This window comes from Microcebus murinus, chromosome 7, assembly GCF_040939455.1.
Source record: "Microcebus murinus isolate Inina chromosome 7, M.murinus_Inina_mat1.0, whole genome shotgun sequence".
Lineage (NCBI taxonomy): Eukaryota > Metazoa > Chordata > Mammalia > Primates > Cheirogaleidae > Microcebus > Microcebus murinus.
The window spans coordinates 83,220,921-83,235,840 of NC_134110.1; the positions used below are offsets into that span (position 1 = coordinate 83,220,921).

Consider the following 14,920-nt stretch of genomic DNA (forward strand, 5'->3'; position numbering starts at 1 on the left):
ATTCACAACTCTACTCTTTTGTAGTAAATACAAATATTGTTATAAATGCCCGGATGTGTATGTGTATGATACTTTGTTATAGCAGCCCAAATGGACATAGACAATAGTATTCCTCTATAGGACATAGACATACTATTCCATACAACAGTACGTCCTCATAGACATAATGGACCTTTGATTTGTTTCCGGCCCTTTACTATTACAAATAATGTCATAATGATTAACATTGGACACATGTCACTTCATATTTTGCCAGTGTATCTCTGGAATGGAATTGTAAAAGAGGAATTATTGGGTCAAAGAGTAAATGCATATATAATTTTTCAGGATATTGACAGATTCTAGGGCTTGTAGAATTTTAACATACCATATAATGTTTAGAATAAAGTAGTTTATACCACTTTCCTGCATTTTCTATTTTCAGAAAAAAATCATTTTTGAGATAATAATTAATCTACATCATGCATTGAATCAAGTTCAATATATTATGTAGAAATTTACAGAACAAGTTCCTGTCTGCACTCAAGTTTAGTAAAACTCATGTGTCCCTTCATAAGCTGGCATATTCCCTTCAATTAATAGGCTAGTAAAGCAAGAGACATTACAGGACCTCACTTGCCCTTCATCAAGGGAGAGTATCAGAGGCCAAGAGATTCACCTAGGAAGGGTGCCACCTCTCCAGTTTGCTGAGATGGGACCAGTCACTCCTGCAGTGTGTAACCACAGCACAGGAGGAAGTCAGGGCTCCCTGGGACCACACTGTCCAGGTGACTGTCTTAGAAGGAACTGGGACAAAGTCAAGTGACAGCAAGAACACAGTCTGCTGTATCTGGGAAAGCTGACGTTTGCCTTGTCAGGGTGTGCTTGCTTCTTGTGAGGGTACAGGCCATAGTTCTGGCTGATGGGGAAGACTGAATGGGACCATCATTCACTACTCCCCATTTCTTCACCTTCAGAGGTGTGCAACAACAGCGGGAAGAAGAGATTTTGCTGGCACCAGTCAAGCCTAATCTGAGAAGCTAGAATTTGCAACGCACACTCCGGTGTGCACACATGTGCGCGTGCAGACACACGCGCGCGCACGCGTACGTCAATGAAGGGAACTCCACCTCTTCTGGACATGGATGGAACTTGCTAAAGGTGTGAGTGGGAAGCTGAGGCTGGGGATAGGAGGAAATGAAGTGAATAAGGGATGATTAGCAAAACAAAGAGAAGCTGATTGAGAGCCAGAGAGAGACACAGTTGGGCAGGAGACCCTCTTTGAAAAGGCTCAAGTCAGTGAGGTTGTTGTTTGGTGTGAGATAAAGTAAGGAGAAACTTAAATGAAGGTCCCAGATTCTGGTCCTTCTCAATGAAACTGGCCTGTGAGATCTCCCATCTCACTCGAAAGGATGGAGTCACCTCTCTAAAAGGCAGAGCCACCCTGGGAATCACCTTCCTTGGACTGAGATGGTGCTTCTCCGCCAGGAACACCTGCACCTCCACATGGCAAAGCATAAACTATTGGTGGTCAACTGCCGGGACTTTTTGATGTATTGTTCTTCTCTTCTCCCTCCACAGAAAATGTCTTTTATATTGACATCTCAAAATATTTTTTTGGAATTTAGAGGGAAAAGAAAGGAAGAAGGAAGGGAGGAAGTAGGGAAAGGAAAGAAGGAAAAAGAGAAAGAAAAATAGAAAAAGTTCATGTAATTCAGTGATGCAATAAAGATATAATCATTATTGCTTTGGAAAAGTGATTTATTTCTCTTCAAAATTGATTAACAGTAGATCTCATAGGCCAGTTCATCTAATTCTGAATCTATTTTAAAACTATTGGGAAAAAAAATGAAAAAAATTAGATATACTTCAAAAACCAAACAATTAATTATATTCTTTTATTGAAAGAAAAAATAATACAGTGGCATTCAAAAGCTACATTTGTTATGGTTCATAAGGACAGAGGTTTACACAGGTTTTACGTATGCACACATTCATGACATCATATCACAACATCAAAGGCACCTTTTCACAGCCACAGCATTAGGTAATGAATAAAACTTATCTAAATTAATCTGTTTTTTAAAAAAATATCTAAAATGATACAGTATATTGGATGATTATATAAATATGTGAGACATATTTAGATAGTTTAAAAACATTGTTTTTATATGTGTACCACAGTCATCTATAATTCTCAAAATATGGCACCAAAATTCTGTTTTTCAAATAACAAAACACAAACAAGATGCTATAATATGTAACCAAGCACCAGGTTAGCCCAACATTTAATTCTCCTAGAAACTAAGAGAGGCTGCTAATATGGGCAAAGTTAAGTAAGTATTTAAAAGAACCCCCGAAATAATTTAGGCCCTCAAATTTTTTCTTGTTTGCTTTCCTTTCATTAGCTGATTATTTTAGAGAAAATGAGGGAAACTGGATGATTTAGGTCAATGTTGCTCTGTTTGATGGACTCTTATGGCTTAGAGAAGAAAGTTAACTGGGGAAGGTGTGAGGAATGAGTAGGCCCATTTTATGTGTATGTTGGAGTTTGGTGTATGATCTAGATCATAGAAGAGTTTCTATTGCTTTAAAATACGTTTGAAAATATTAATGTGGAAAAGAGCTCCAAAGTAAATTTTGTTTATACTAACATAATTTAAAAAATTCTTCAAAATAGATTATTACATACAACCAATTACATATCTCAATTGAAAATTTACTTAAGAATATTAATGACCTTTATTAGTTACAGATGGAAAATTCTAAACTTTTATGTCCATTTGTTAGTCTAGAAGGACTTTTAATGGAATAATAAAATATTAACATTAGCTCAATGATATGACCAAATAACATTGCCAAAGTATAGAGCAATAACTAAAGGTGAGGGGAAAATCCTTTTACATAGGAATTATTTATTATTTTAGTATATCTCCTTTTTGTCTTATGTCATGTGCTAAATAAAAATAAATTATTACTTCTAAAAGCGAGACACAGCTATAATTCTGTTCTCTTATTGTTATTCTAATTATATTTATGATGTAAACTAAATGAAAAAATATATTTTAGCAAGACCTGGTTCAGAAAAGGAAAAAAACACTAATAAGCACCTCATATCTGGAAAATCATGAAAAAACTATTATAATGCAGAAAAGTAAGTTACAGGATATATTAACTCTCTTTTACTTTTACAGATGTATTTCAATATACTCAAACATTTTTAAATGCTGTCAGATTTAGGGAATATCCAAGAATTCTAATATTGGACAATTTAACTTTTACTGCTTTGGGAATTTTTTACAACCACCGGAGGGCGCAATTGCCTGCAACATGGTTAGTGTAGGTATAATCTCAATGCCTTAAAAGAAAATTGATAGCTTCTAGAGAAATGTATTTACATTCTGTAACACCTTAATCATGTTGGACTGGTATACAAAAAAAAAAAAAACAAAAAAACCAGAGTTCACTGGCCTATTTTTGGTGAAGATTAATTTAACATAGGATTTTATTAATAATTCTGACTCAGGAATGAAATGGAAGACATTTTTAACAATGAATAAAAGAAGCATTACTAAAACCATTAACACTAACCATTTATTTAGCACCATATATTTAGCACCAGAATAGATATTGATAGTTCACCATTATAAAAAACTTCTAAGAAACTTTAAAATTATACCAAGGATATGTGGTAATTGTAACATATTTTCAGCACCATTAACCAATGAATTATTAAACCTTCTAAGTTGCTCATTGACCTCTCATAAATTCCAAGTTAGACCATGACATAATTTTAAAAAATTATTTTGTATGTGTTTGAATGATTACATGTGACTATGTGTGTCTTCACCCACACATATAATGGCAATGTAAAATAAAACTTAGAAAAGATAATGTTAGACATCAAAACAACTGTGACCTTATTCTCCCTAAACACTTTGGTTGGTAAAGGCTTTCATCTGTGATAAGATTTGCATCCTATTTCAGAACAGAGGGTATGTGGTTACACAGGGGAGAACATACACCAAAGTCTAACCATTGCTTTTCCTTCATAAACACATTAAAATTACCTGTTTAGCTTGTCCATGTATTTAATAAGCAGCATATGAACACAAAACACTTAAATTGGCTTCAATAAATATTAGATTTACTTATGGAGATGTTATAAATTGATTTAACATGAACACGTATAAATGAGAAAAATGAGAAAAATATATGTTATTTCAATTCAAATATTCTGTGTAAATGGTATTGGTTGAACTTGCCCTAGTGTTTGGTCAATTATGTGCTAAAGTTGCCTGGAACTTTCAAATGCATGTTTCCATTAAGGTTTCAAATGAACATTACAGCGCTGCCCAATGAAATTTGTAGGGCAGCTCTTATAGGTCACAGAAGTAATAATGCTTAGACTACCAAACAGAAGCAAAAATGATAATACTAATAATGGTTTCTTCCATGTTTTTAAAGCAAACTTATCTATCATAACCAGAAACATTAAAGACTGTGCCTACACAACTCACAGACAGTTCTATAAAGAAATCTGTCAGTTTAATACTAAAATCGTAAGTTTTTCAATCTTTTGATGACTAATGGAAGCTATAAAACATATTCTGTGACAATTAAAAAACTTTTTCTACTGAATAAGGGGTGATATAAAAAGTCTACACCACAGAGAGAATCAATGCTGTAGAATATGTATGCCAATTAATATTTCTTTTGAATGACACCTTTCCAAATAAAAACCTCAATTCTGACTATTTAAAGCTGCTCTTATGAAATAGTTTATACCCAGACCCTTTCTGCCTCTGGGAATTACAGTGAGAAATAACTTTCCTAGCACCATTGTTGCATGCTGTGAAAAATATGACACAATGTGTTGATACTAGCAAATTTTCATTTGCTTTAGCCTGGAAATAAAATATTTCTCATGGCCACTTTATATTACTAACTTTAAAAAGTAGAGATAGAATAACAAATATACCCTTTATATGTTCAGCTGAGTTGTTAAATTATAAATAAACTTATAGTTCTAGCTGTGGTTTAGAAAGAACAGTTATGCAAGTGTGTAGACCCTAGTCTTAATCTGAGATATGTGATGATTTATCTGGATTTTTGATACAATCAAGACTTTATATTTAAGACATTTTTGTCTTAATAAAGAATGGAGAGGTGGGATTTCTTTCAATTGTTGCAATTCTAGACTTTTTTTTGGCTAATTCTAAAACTCCATTCACATAAGCATTTATTAAATGCTATTATGTTACAGCCACTATATAAGAGGCTGGGGAAAATGCAAAGAATTACACAGAGTTCCTGCCAAAAAGGGGCTCATGAAAAATTTAATTTTATCTAAAATAAAATTCCATAATATAATTGATAATTTTAATATTCATAATTTTTTATTAATATGATAAATTTACCTTCATAAGAAACTCTGTAAAATATGTAACAAATATCATTATTCTTCTTTAGAATGGAGAAATCAAGCCACACAAGCAAGCTAGCAACAGAACTGGAACTGACAATGGTCATCATCTTTCTAAGAGTACTTACTACTTTTTCTCTTGAACTGACATAGTAAATTTGAGGATGGAAACACTTTTTAGATAAATCAAGCAAACATCACAGTAATGAGCCTAGATATGTTAGATAAAAGTTGAAATGAGGCCTAAATAATATAATTACTTCTGTTCCCTATTTTATTCTTCAGAAATTTTTCATTTTCAATAGGGTCTACAAAGGCAGAGTAGTGTGATATGAAAGCATTTGGTCCTTACAGTCAATTTGTAAAAGTAATCAAGCCAGTTGTTTGTCATCAAGTAGACCCAGATGGTCAATTCTTCTCCCAGTTAAGTGGATTTAGTTAACTGTCTGTCATCTTTCAAAGCATCTACTCCAAGAAACTACAAATGTATGTGGAATTTTAAACAAGCAGCTTCCTTCTGTTATCTGCACTCTGGAACTAACCACATTTACTTGTTCTGTAGTTCTATGGGAGTATAACCTCACCTGAATAAAACACACACACACACACACACACACATATTTGAAATGTAATGTGTTAAGTGACTTGTCGTATTTTCCTCTCTGAAAGAGATTTCCTGATAAGGAAATGTTGCATTTCCAAATCACATGAGTGACATTTTCTTAGAGACTTTGATTTGATTTCCATAATCAAACTCAACAAAGAACTGAAAATTTTTCTTCTACAGAAACATAGAACTTGGTAGTCCTTAGAAAAGCGTCTGAAGAGGGCTACTTGAACAAAATCCTATCTCTATGCGGTGTGCGTGGAGAATCTTTAATATGATACTTAATGACTCAACATGATAAGTAGATTGATTCTCTGCAAATAATGACAGGCAAAACAATGAAGAGCTGGAGGTGTCCTCAGCACCCCCCACCTCTCTGCAGTCCTTATCTCCTGCTGACAGGCCTCCAGATGTAGTAGGCCCTCCAAATAGGTCCTTCTGAAGATCCCCACCTGGTCTTTTTTGTGCAATTAACCCTATTTCTGTGACTTTTCATACCTGTCCCCCAATTTTTTTTCTCTTAGTCATCATCAGTTTTCAGAGCATCTTGCCTTCTGTGACTTTCCAAAGTCACAGCCCCAGAAATCTCCAGGTATTTGTTAATCCTTCCCTTCCTTTTCTCGTTCCAAGTACTATAGCTAAATCTTCATGAGACTCAGAAGGCTTACATATTACACAGCTTGGCTTATTCCACCTATGGGTGAATACTGTTCTGCTCACTTACTCAAAACTACATGAAAATCAACTTTTAAAAAAACAATTTTACAGCAAAATCACTTGTCTGCATTATTTCCTGAATATTTTTGAGAGCTTCCTGAGGTCAGGAACCATATCTAATTATCTTTGCATTATCCAAATATAATTAGCAGAGTGCCTCGTGTGTAGTAAGCACTCAACACATGACTATGGAGTCAATAAAATGAGATTAAGGAAAATATTTGATTTGAAAATTTGTATAAGTTCAGCATATCCTTTGGTGGACACAAATAAGATAAAATATCTCCAGAATGAAATCCATGGCTGCTTAATTAAATTATTATTTCCAAATGTCACTAGGTGAGTGTTATTTTGCAAACTATCATTTTATAGGTATTACAGAAATGGGTGCTAAAGATGTCTGACCACTTCACATATATTTTAGAATAGTTAACTATTCTAAAGTGAGATGATCAGACAATTGACAATTGAATTATACTATTATCTATTCATTACATCAAATATGTTTGTGATTATGTGTGTATACGTACACACACACATACATATATGTGTGTGTGTATATATACACATACACATTATAGGTCAAATATAAAGATTTTATTCCTTAAGAACATAATAATATATTTCCTCTGGAATACAAGTTTTGGAATTGGATGCATCAACTATCTTATCACTACATATATAATATTTTAATTTAGGGTTAGACATAAGAAAATAGAAATGAATGTTTTGAATATCTCAAAGGATTAAACAAACATACTAGACAAACACTAATTTATACAAATGAATACTGAAAAGAAAACAAGATTATCATAAAATATGTATAATATGTGCAAAATTCAATATATATACATGCCTATGATTCCCAGAAATCATTCTATTTCCTGGAGTAAATGCTAAGCTTATTTAAACCAGTATAGGTAGTTTGACGTTACTCCTGGAAAACATAGATTATCAGTACAAGATCCCCCATAACTTGGAGGACAAGATGAACATGGTACTCCTACTTTATATGGTGCTTCTCCAATCCAATTGCCCCTGAAAGGGGAAAAAAAGACAACATTAGTACCACCCACTCATTTAAAAAATTCAGATTGCCCTTAAGCATACGTTCGTGTGAATTGACGTGCGATGACCTTTTATGAGAAGTTATTTTAGAAAGGCACTGAAAATTACATTTGCTTCTTATTTCAATAGTAACTTATTCTATATATCTTGTTTTTTAAATACTTTCTAAGTTAATATTATCTTCATTTACAGGTAAGAAGTGAGGACTCACAACACATAATGACATCGTGAGCCGTGGAATGGCAAGTTTGTTCCACTCATTTCTCTCCTCCTACAGCAGCTTTCTAGAGCACATAGTCAGGCCATCCTCCCTCTAACTTGCTCCCTTGAAACTCATGCTAATGCTCGTCTAAGGATAACAACACAAAACAAACAATAAAACCTTTAGTATTTTCTGGGTGGCTTAAGAATGATGAAATGAGTGAGAAGTTATCATATACACAAAAATTAACTTATAAATGTTCACAAGATTTGTTTCTAAAGTTATAAAATATTTTAGATTCCCAATCTTCATAAAATAAGGAGATATAGAAAACTTTGTATGTGGTATTATGGTATAAATTAATATACCATTATTCTCATAGTAAGAGAATAATGGCTCACAGGGACAATTAAAGATTATTCCAGAACCTTTTTTTATAAATAAATTTATAGCTACTAACTTTTTAGTTCATGATATTAGTTTTTTGGTACTGCTGGACACATTGAACTAAATTAGTTTGTGTTGTCAATATTTTTCTTTGACTGTACTGGTGGCCATCATCATAATAATAAACCAAATTCGCGGTTTAGGATAGTTAAAAACAGCCATGATGCCTTGCTGTTACTTAGCTCTATTAATTAAAAGGCGAAGGTAATAAATGTATTTTCAGTAGCTTGGGGACTGGAGTACCAAGCAATAGCAACATAGACAGCAATATGAAGGAAAGTGGTCAGGAGAAAATTTGGTCATCGGTGGTAAATAGGTTGAAGACAAGAGGTAAGAGGCTAAAATGTGAAGCAGGTGGTCCTCTTCTTTCAGATCTAAATAAAATTAGTGACTCATCAAGTGCATTTACAGGATAAAGAATATTGCTAAACCAAGTCAGTTAAAAATCCAGGCTTTTATCTATGTAGGAAAATTTACCTACAAAATGAAAAACTTGCTAATTAACTATTCATATTACAAAGTAACACAGGATTTTAAGGCTGCCCACCTCTATTTAATTTATTCTATACTCTGCCGTAAGGATAAGCTTCCTCAAGCATTTTGATGACATCACCTGCTTGCTCAGAAATGTTTAAGGGTACCCATTATATTCTGAGTGTAACTCACTCTTTTATCCTAATCCTGTAGCATTCTATACTTGTAATCTTATTTCCCTCTATATATTTACCCAAAGCTATCAAATATATGGACCTAGCCTATGCTATCTTAATTTTAAATTTTTTGTATTTATTTTACACAACTTTTTGAAATTATGGGGCACATGTTTTTTTATAACAGGAACTTAGACTTTTATTATGTGTAAAATTAGTACATATTATATTATATTTTAACTTTTACATAAATCACAGATTTTATTGAATAGAGAATAATTATATTCAACAGTAAATCCATTGTTTTATTTTTGTCCTACTCTATCTAATTAAATTTTCTCTTTCTTTTCTCTCTTCACTTTCTCTCTCCCTCTTTATTTTCCACTGAAAAAGACTGAGATAATTTCATACTAGCATTGGAAGAATTATATTCAGCTACCAGTCAGAATCTTAAAACTTTCTTCATTACTCAGGTTCCAGAAAAACCGTTCTTTCTTACAACTGAAATACAGTATGCTAATGCAATATCTTAATCTCTTGGACCTATGAACTGATAATATGTCTCATCAATAATAGAAAATTCTAACCATTGGCTGAAAATAGAATAGTTACATGAATAAAACAAAAATTTCTTTGATCATTTGGGTACTACTTGGCTTATATGTCAGGGGGAAAGGATAAAGGCTTAATAGGAAAATACAAAGTGTGAAACTAAAATTATCAAACAATTGCACAGTTTTAATGCTTTTTAAATAATGCTGACATGGTCTACCTTCTAAACCTTCCCATTCTAATAGTTATGAAGAGGAGATCATAGGGGAAATCACTATTTTTCTAACTTTGTAAAAACACTGCCACTGGCATACTACCATATAAATGAGTAATGCAGTTATTTGTGAAACATTTTCGCATTCCCTCCCCATGCTGGAATAGCTGGAGAAAAACTTTGTTTGGGACTTACTTTGGAAGACACCAAGAGTGTCATAAATCGTTTGCACATTTTAGTATTTATTCCAAATGGGAATGGAATCGTGTACAAATATTGGAACATTTTATCATCTAAAGAGTTATTGTTATCAAAAAGGCATGTTATCTAATGTTGGTAAGTGTTTATTTACCCTCCTATTATAAAGAATGTTCATAAATATAGCCTTATTTTAAAATCTTTCATAAATTTGTATAATACATTTTATGTATGCCCTAGGATGAAATTATTTTTAAAATCTAAAACATAAGAGAAGGAAGCAGAAATTCATACTCAATGGTTTGCTTTTCTAGTGAAAATTATAAGCCAACATTCTAGTGCTGATACATGAGAATATTGTGTTGTTGATAAATTCCCTGGAAGATTCCTTCTCAATGCCTTTTATATAGCTATTAAAAGACTATAAAGAACAGTGTTTATTTTACCATTACTGTGACTAAAAAAGATGGCAAGGAGTATTTAGTGAGTCCCAGTGTCTCAAATTGTTTTGCCTACAATTTTAGTCTAGAATCCTTGTCCTTGTGAAAAGAAAACTTTCAGCTAATCAGTTTTCAGGAATATTGGAATGATGGTGGATTTGAGGATTAGAGGCCATTATAGCTAAGTCTTACTCATATTTTTTACCTGTCAAAAATGCCTATCAACCTGGAGAATTTAACATCATTAAAGTACACAGGAAATAGAACCCAACCTGGCACTTACTTTGGGGCATAGTTGCATACCAAGTAAACTGCACGCCGCCACACGGATCCCCACACGTTCATGTTTTGGCAAGTGTGAATTGCACATCCTATCCGATTGGAAGTGGCCCAAACCATCTGTGAAAATAAACCAATATATTGAAGTCAGAGCTGAGACAATGCATGTCCACCAAAACAATAAGAGCAAATTTTAAAAGACTGAATCAAAAATTAACAAGGAAATTATAATAACCTGTGTATAATGTGTGCACATGGGACCAAAACATCTCATAGGACATCTGGGGTTGCAATCTTGGGGATATGGAAAAGCATAATCTTTTACTTCATCATACCATGGCTTGACCAACTGGAGAATAGAGCGATATCTAGATATCAAGAAAAAAACACAAAAGAACTTTAGAGTAGAGCAGCAGTAATATATAGTGGACTCACGTTAAATTGTAAATTAATTTGTTCTTTTTGCAGATTATTTGTGATTATTCAAGAGCATATGCACTCCTCACAATTACCATCACCACCTAGTAGAGTCCTGTAATCCTCCAAGCAGGATTAAGCAAGAAAATCGCCAGGAGTAGACCAAGTGATTCTGCTTTTGTCTATGTACATGTCTGTTCAATTTCAAAACAAAAAAAATGCAAATATATCACGAATCATCGGTATCTTATTTAATCCATGTCAAAAATTTCCTCCATCAGAATTTTATAAGCAATCCAGAATCAGATACATAACAGTAGTCACAATACTAAAACTCAGTGCATTTTTTTCCTTAAGTATGAATCAGCTTAATTTTAATAATAGCACTCCTGATTGTCCTTCCCTATAAGGAAGAGAATGGTCTTTGGAATGTTGGATAATGACTTTCCACAGTGATAGAACAATTATCGTATCAATGGGAATAGCTTTTCCCATAATTGCACACACCTGCATGCCCCTGTGTGTGTTTGTACCTATATGTAAATGCATACACTTTGTAATTAATTTACATATTTATACACAGGTGTATGCAATGATGGGCAGTTGCATACACACACATACATACACACACACAAATAGTTTCTGACACAGGCATGGGACATTTTCCTGAGGTAGAGAAGACAGGATCCAGCACATGCTCAATTGTTTCTAAAATTCTTCAAGGTCAGTGAAAAATCCAGGCTAAGGGAGGGCGTTCCAAGAGTGAAAAGGGAAATTGGTCTTATTAGGCCCTTTTAACTAATTGAATAATTCTTGAAGACATCTAAAATACTCATAGATGAAGCATTAATCAGTACCTGACACATAGTGAGCACTCAATCAATATTTGCTGGCATTACTTGAAATTGGTGCCATTCCCTCTTGGAGTCCATAATTAATAAAGTCACGAGGATGAACTGCATCAGTGAAACTACTTCCTACCTTCCAGTTCGTACAGATAGATTTTGGCCCAAAAATCTCAGTAAGTAAGAAGGTCCGTGGTCCCAAATGCAAGTAGCCGCCCAAGCCTCTGCAGATTTTGCAAGATTTTCATCCCAAACCTGTAGGGGTAAAAACCTTCAGCTTTACTGGGTTTGCTAGTAACAAACAAAACATAAGAGGAAAAAATAGTGGCACTATTTCCTAGAGTTCCTTCAATTCTGGTGCCTGAGACTATTTTAACTAAAAGAAAAACATATTCAGAACACTGTACTCAAAGTTCTTTAATGCAATATGGTTATACTAAAAAACAATTATTTACACTGTCATCTGAATCCAGAATCCAGATATCAGTTTTTGTAAAGAATAGGTTATCAAAAATACTATAACTAGTTATAACTTGGAAACATCTTGTACTGATCACTGAAATTTGAATACAACAAAGTCAGTTGGTGATCCTAGAGGTCATTTCCACAGCAACAAGAAGACATACTATTATATATATTTTTAAAATGATCAAATTCATTCAAATTGATTTACCAAAATTAACAATGTGTAATATTATATTGCAATGTGTAAAGGACAAATGGTTTTATTCTATAATAAATTCCATAGATCCTTCATATTTTGTATCGTTTGCATCTTTAATAGTAATAATATGAGAATTTACATTTAGTTGGTATGAACTGCAAGCAAACTATGATTAAAAATAACTTGACAATGCTATATAGGGTGCTATAAAAATATAGTACATTATGTGTTCAATTAAATACATTTAAAAAATAGTAACTGTTGTTCTTGAAAAAGGTAGCTAATTTTTTCATATGCATAATTCCCATATTTTGTAGTTATGTTGTTTGAGGCTGGAAGAACTTTTTTTTTTTTAAATCAAGTTCCTTTAACCCTCTCCTTCTACTCTTACAAAGTAAAGCCATTTTAATATCATTTAATTAATCTAATCAGTACCGCAAAATTTTCCGGCCAGTATTTCTGGCCAATCAGCAATGCAATAAAAAATGGAAAGCAGCCCAAAAATTACTTGAGACTATACCTCTAAATTTGTGAGATGACATTTCTTCTGAAGCCCACTGCAGGGACAACTCAGAAGGCCTTGTGCTCTTTTTTGCCTCTTTATCCCCAAACAGGACTCACACTCACTTTCTAGAGAGGGGGAAGGTCTGGCTTGAATAAGGAGTTCAAAAATATCGGAATTACATTGTATCCTCCAGTAAAGTTGAGATCCACATCTGTTATTTCTGTCTTTCTTCATTGGTTATAACTCTCAGGAAAAGATGGCTAAGTGAGTTATTCCCTTAATCTTTAGCAATATTTAAATTTATTAATATGATGGGATCTTTGAGGTTTTAAAATAATGTGCAATGATAACTTTATTTAATAACTATAGGAACTACATCAAGGGAGGTTCATTAATGGATAAAAATATAGTTTGATAAAAGAAATATGACCCAATGTTTGATAGATCAATGGAGTAACTATGGTTTACAATCACATATTATATATTTCTAAATAGTTATAAGGTAATGATTCAAATGTTTCTAGCAGAAAGAAAGAAAATTTAAAGTGTTAGGTATCCCAGCTACATTGATTGTGATCTTTACAAATTATGAGTGTATTAAATTATCACATGTACCCCCAAATATGCACATACATTATGTATCAATAAAAAAATTAAAAAATTAAGATATAAAAAATTACTATAGGAAATTTCAAAAAATATATAGACCCTGTAAAGACCTATGATCTTATTATTTTCTACCCAGAAGTTCTAAATTATAATGAATGTTGCCAGTGTAATCATGTGAAAAAATTTAACAACTTACAAAAGTTCATGGAATGAAGTTGTAAATTGAATTTGACTTGATTTATAAACTTCTGAATGCTCAATGGGCAATCTACCTGATGAATTTCTCTAGCATCTCTGAGAATACATCTGTGGTATTTATTTTAAATGATTTTAATATCATATCCTACAGGTTTATCAACAGAATAAAGAAGGGCACAGGTGTACACTTATTTCTATGGAATGTGTAGTAAATATGCAACATATTGTTATCTTTTGTTGGAAAAGCTAAACATCTGATACTTATTTAGCTTTCATTCAACCAGATTCAACATTCTATCTTTCCAGTTTTCATCCCTCTAAATAGAAAAGATATTTTCAGAGATAATTTGCTCATAAACACTTAAAATCTTGCCTCCTAAGAATGAGGCAAAAATTGAGAATATCATGCATAGATATGCAGAAAGATTTATAGAACCCACTAGAATTAGTTATCATGATTAAATTAGATAATTTATAAAATAAAAATGGATCCTAATGGTGTCAGACATGCACATGCTTGTAAGGTTGCCCTCTGCCCCATATGGTTTTCTTCCATCATTGTTATTAAGAACCATTTACTTGGTCAACTCATAAATTGATTGATTTGGCCTTGGACTAAAATATTTACCATGAGCTATTATTCTTGTAAATAAAGTTAGAGATAGCTTGAGCTAGTTAGAGTACCTTGTCTGTTAAGCATAAGAAGTTGAAACCGCATAGTCAGACTAAGACATGAGAGATACCCAGAATTTAAGCTAATGCCATTGAAATATCTGAAAGAGTTGTGATGCCAGGAGATAGAAAGAAGATGGAAACATGTAGGGTTTTCATCAAGTTCAGAGATCTTTAAAGCTTGAGCTGAAGAAATAGACAATCGAGTCAAAGAATGTTGCTGTATGGGCAA

General features: G+C 33.0%; 1 protein-coding gene across 3 annotated transcripts in view; it reads right to left on the bottom strand.

The window, feature by feature from the left end:
• PI15 (peptidase inhibitor 15) overlaps positions 1 to 14,920 on the bottom strand; it is a 34,684-nt gene that overhangs the window by 4,717 nt on the left and 15,047 nt on the right. For 2 of the 3 annotated variants that reach the window (XM_012735349.2, XM_012735348.2), the window contains exons 3-6: positions 12,177 to 12,295; positions 11,014 to 11,146; positions 10,783 to 10,898; positions 1,864 to 7,766 (exon numbers count right to left, since the gene is read on the bottom strand). In XM_012735349.2, coding sequence (XP_012590803.1) covers positions 7,631 to 7,766; positions 10,783 to 10,898; positions 11,014 to 11,146; positions 12,177 to 12,295 — 504 coding nt within the window. In that variant the 3' untranslated portion in view covers positions 1,864 to 7,630. Of the gene's footprint in view, positions 1 to 1,863; positions 7,767 to 10,782; positions 10,899 to 11,013; positions 11,147 to 12,176; positions 12,296 to 14,920 lie in introns of those variants that run through there. The other variant, XM_076005206.1, reaches the window with a different exon arrangement.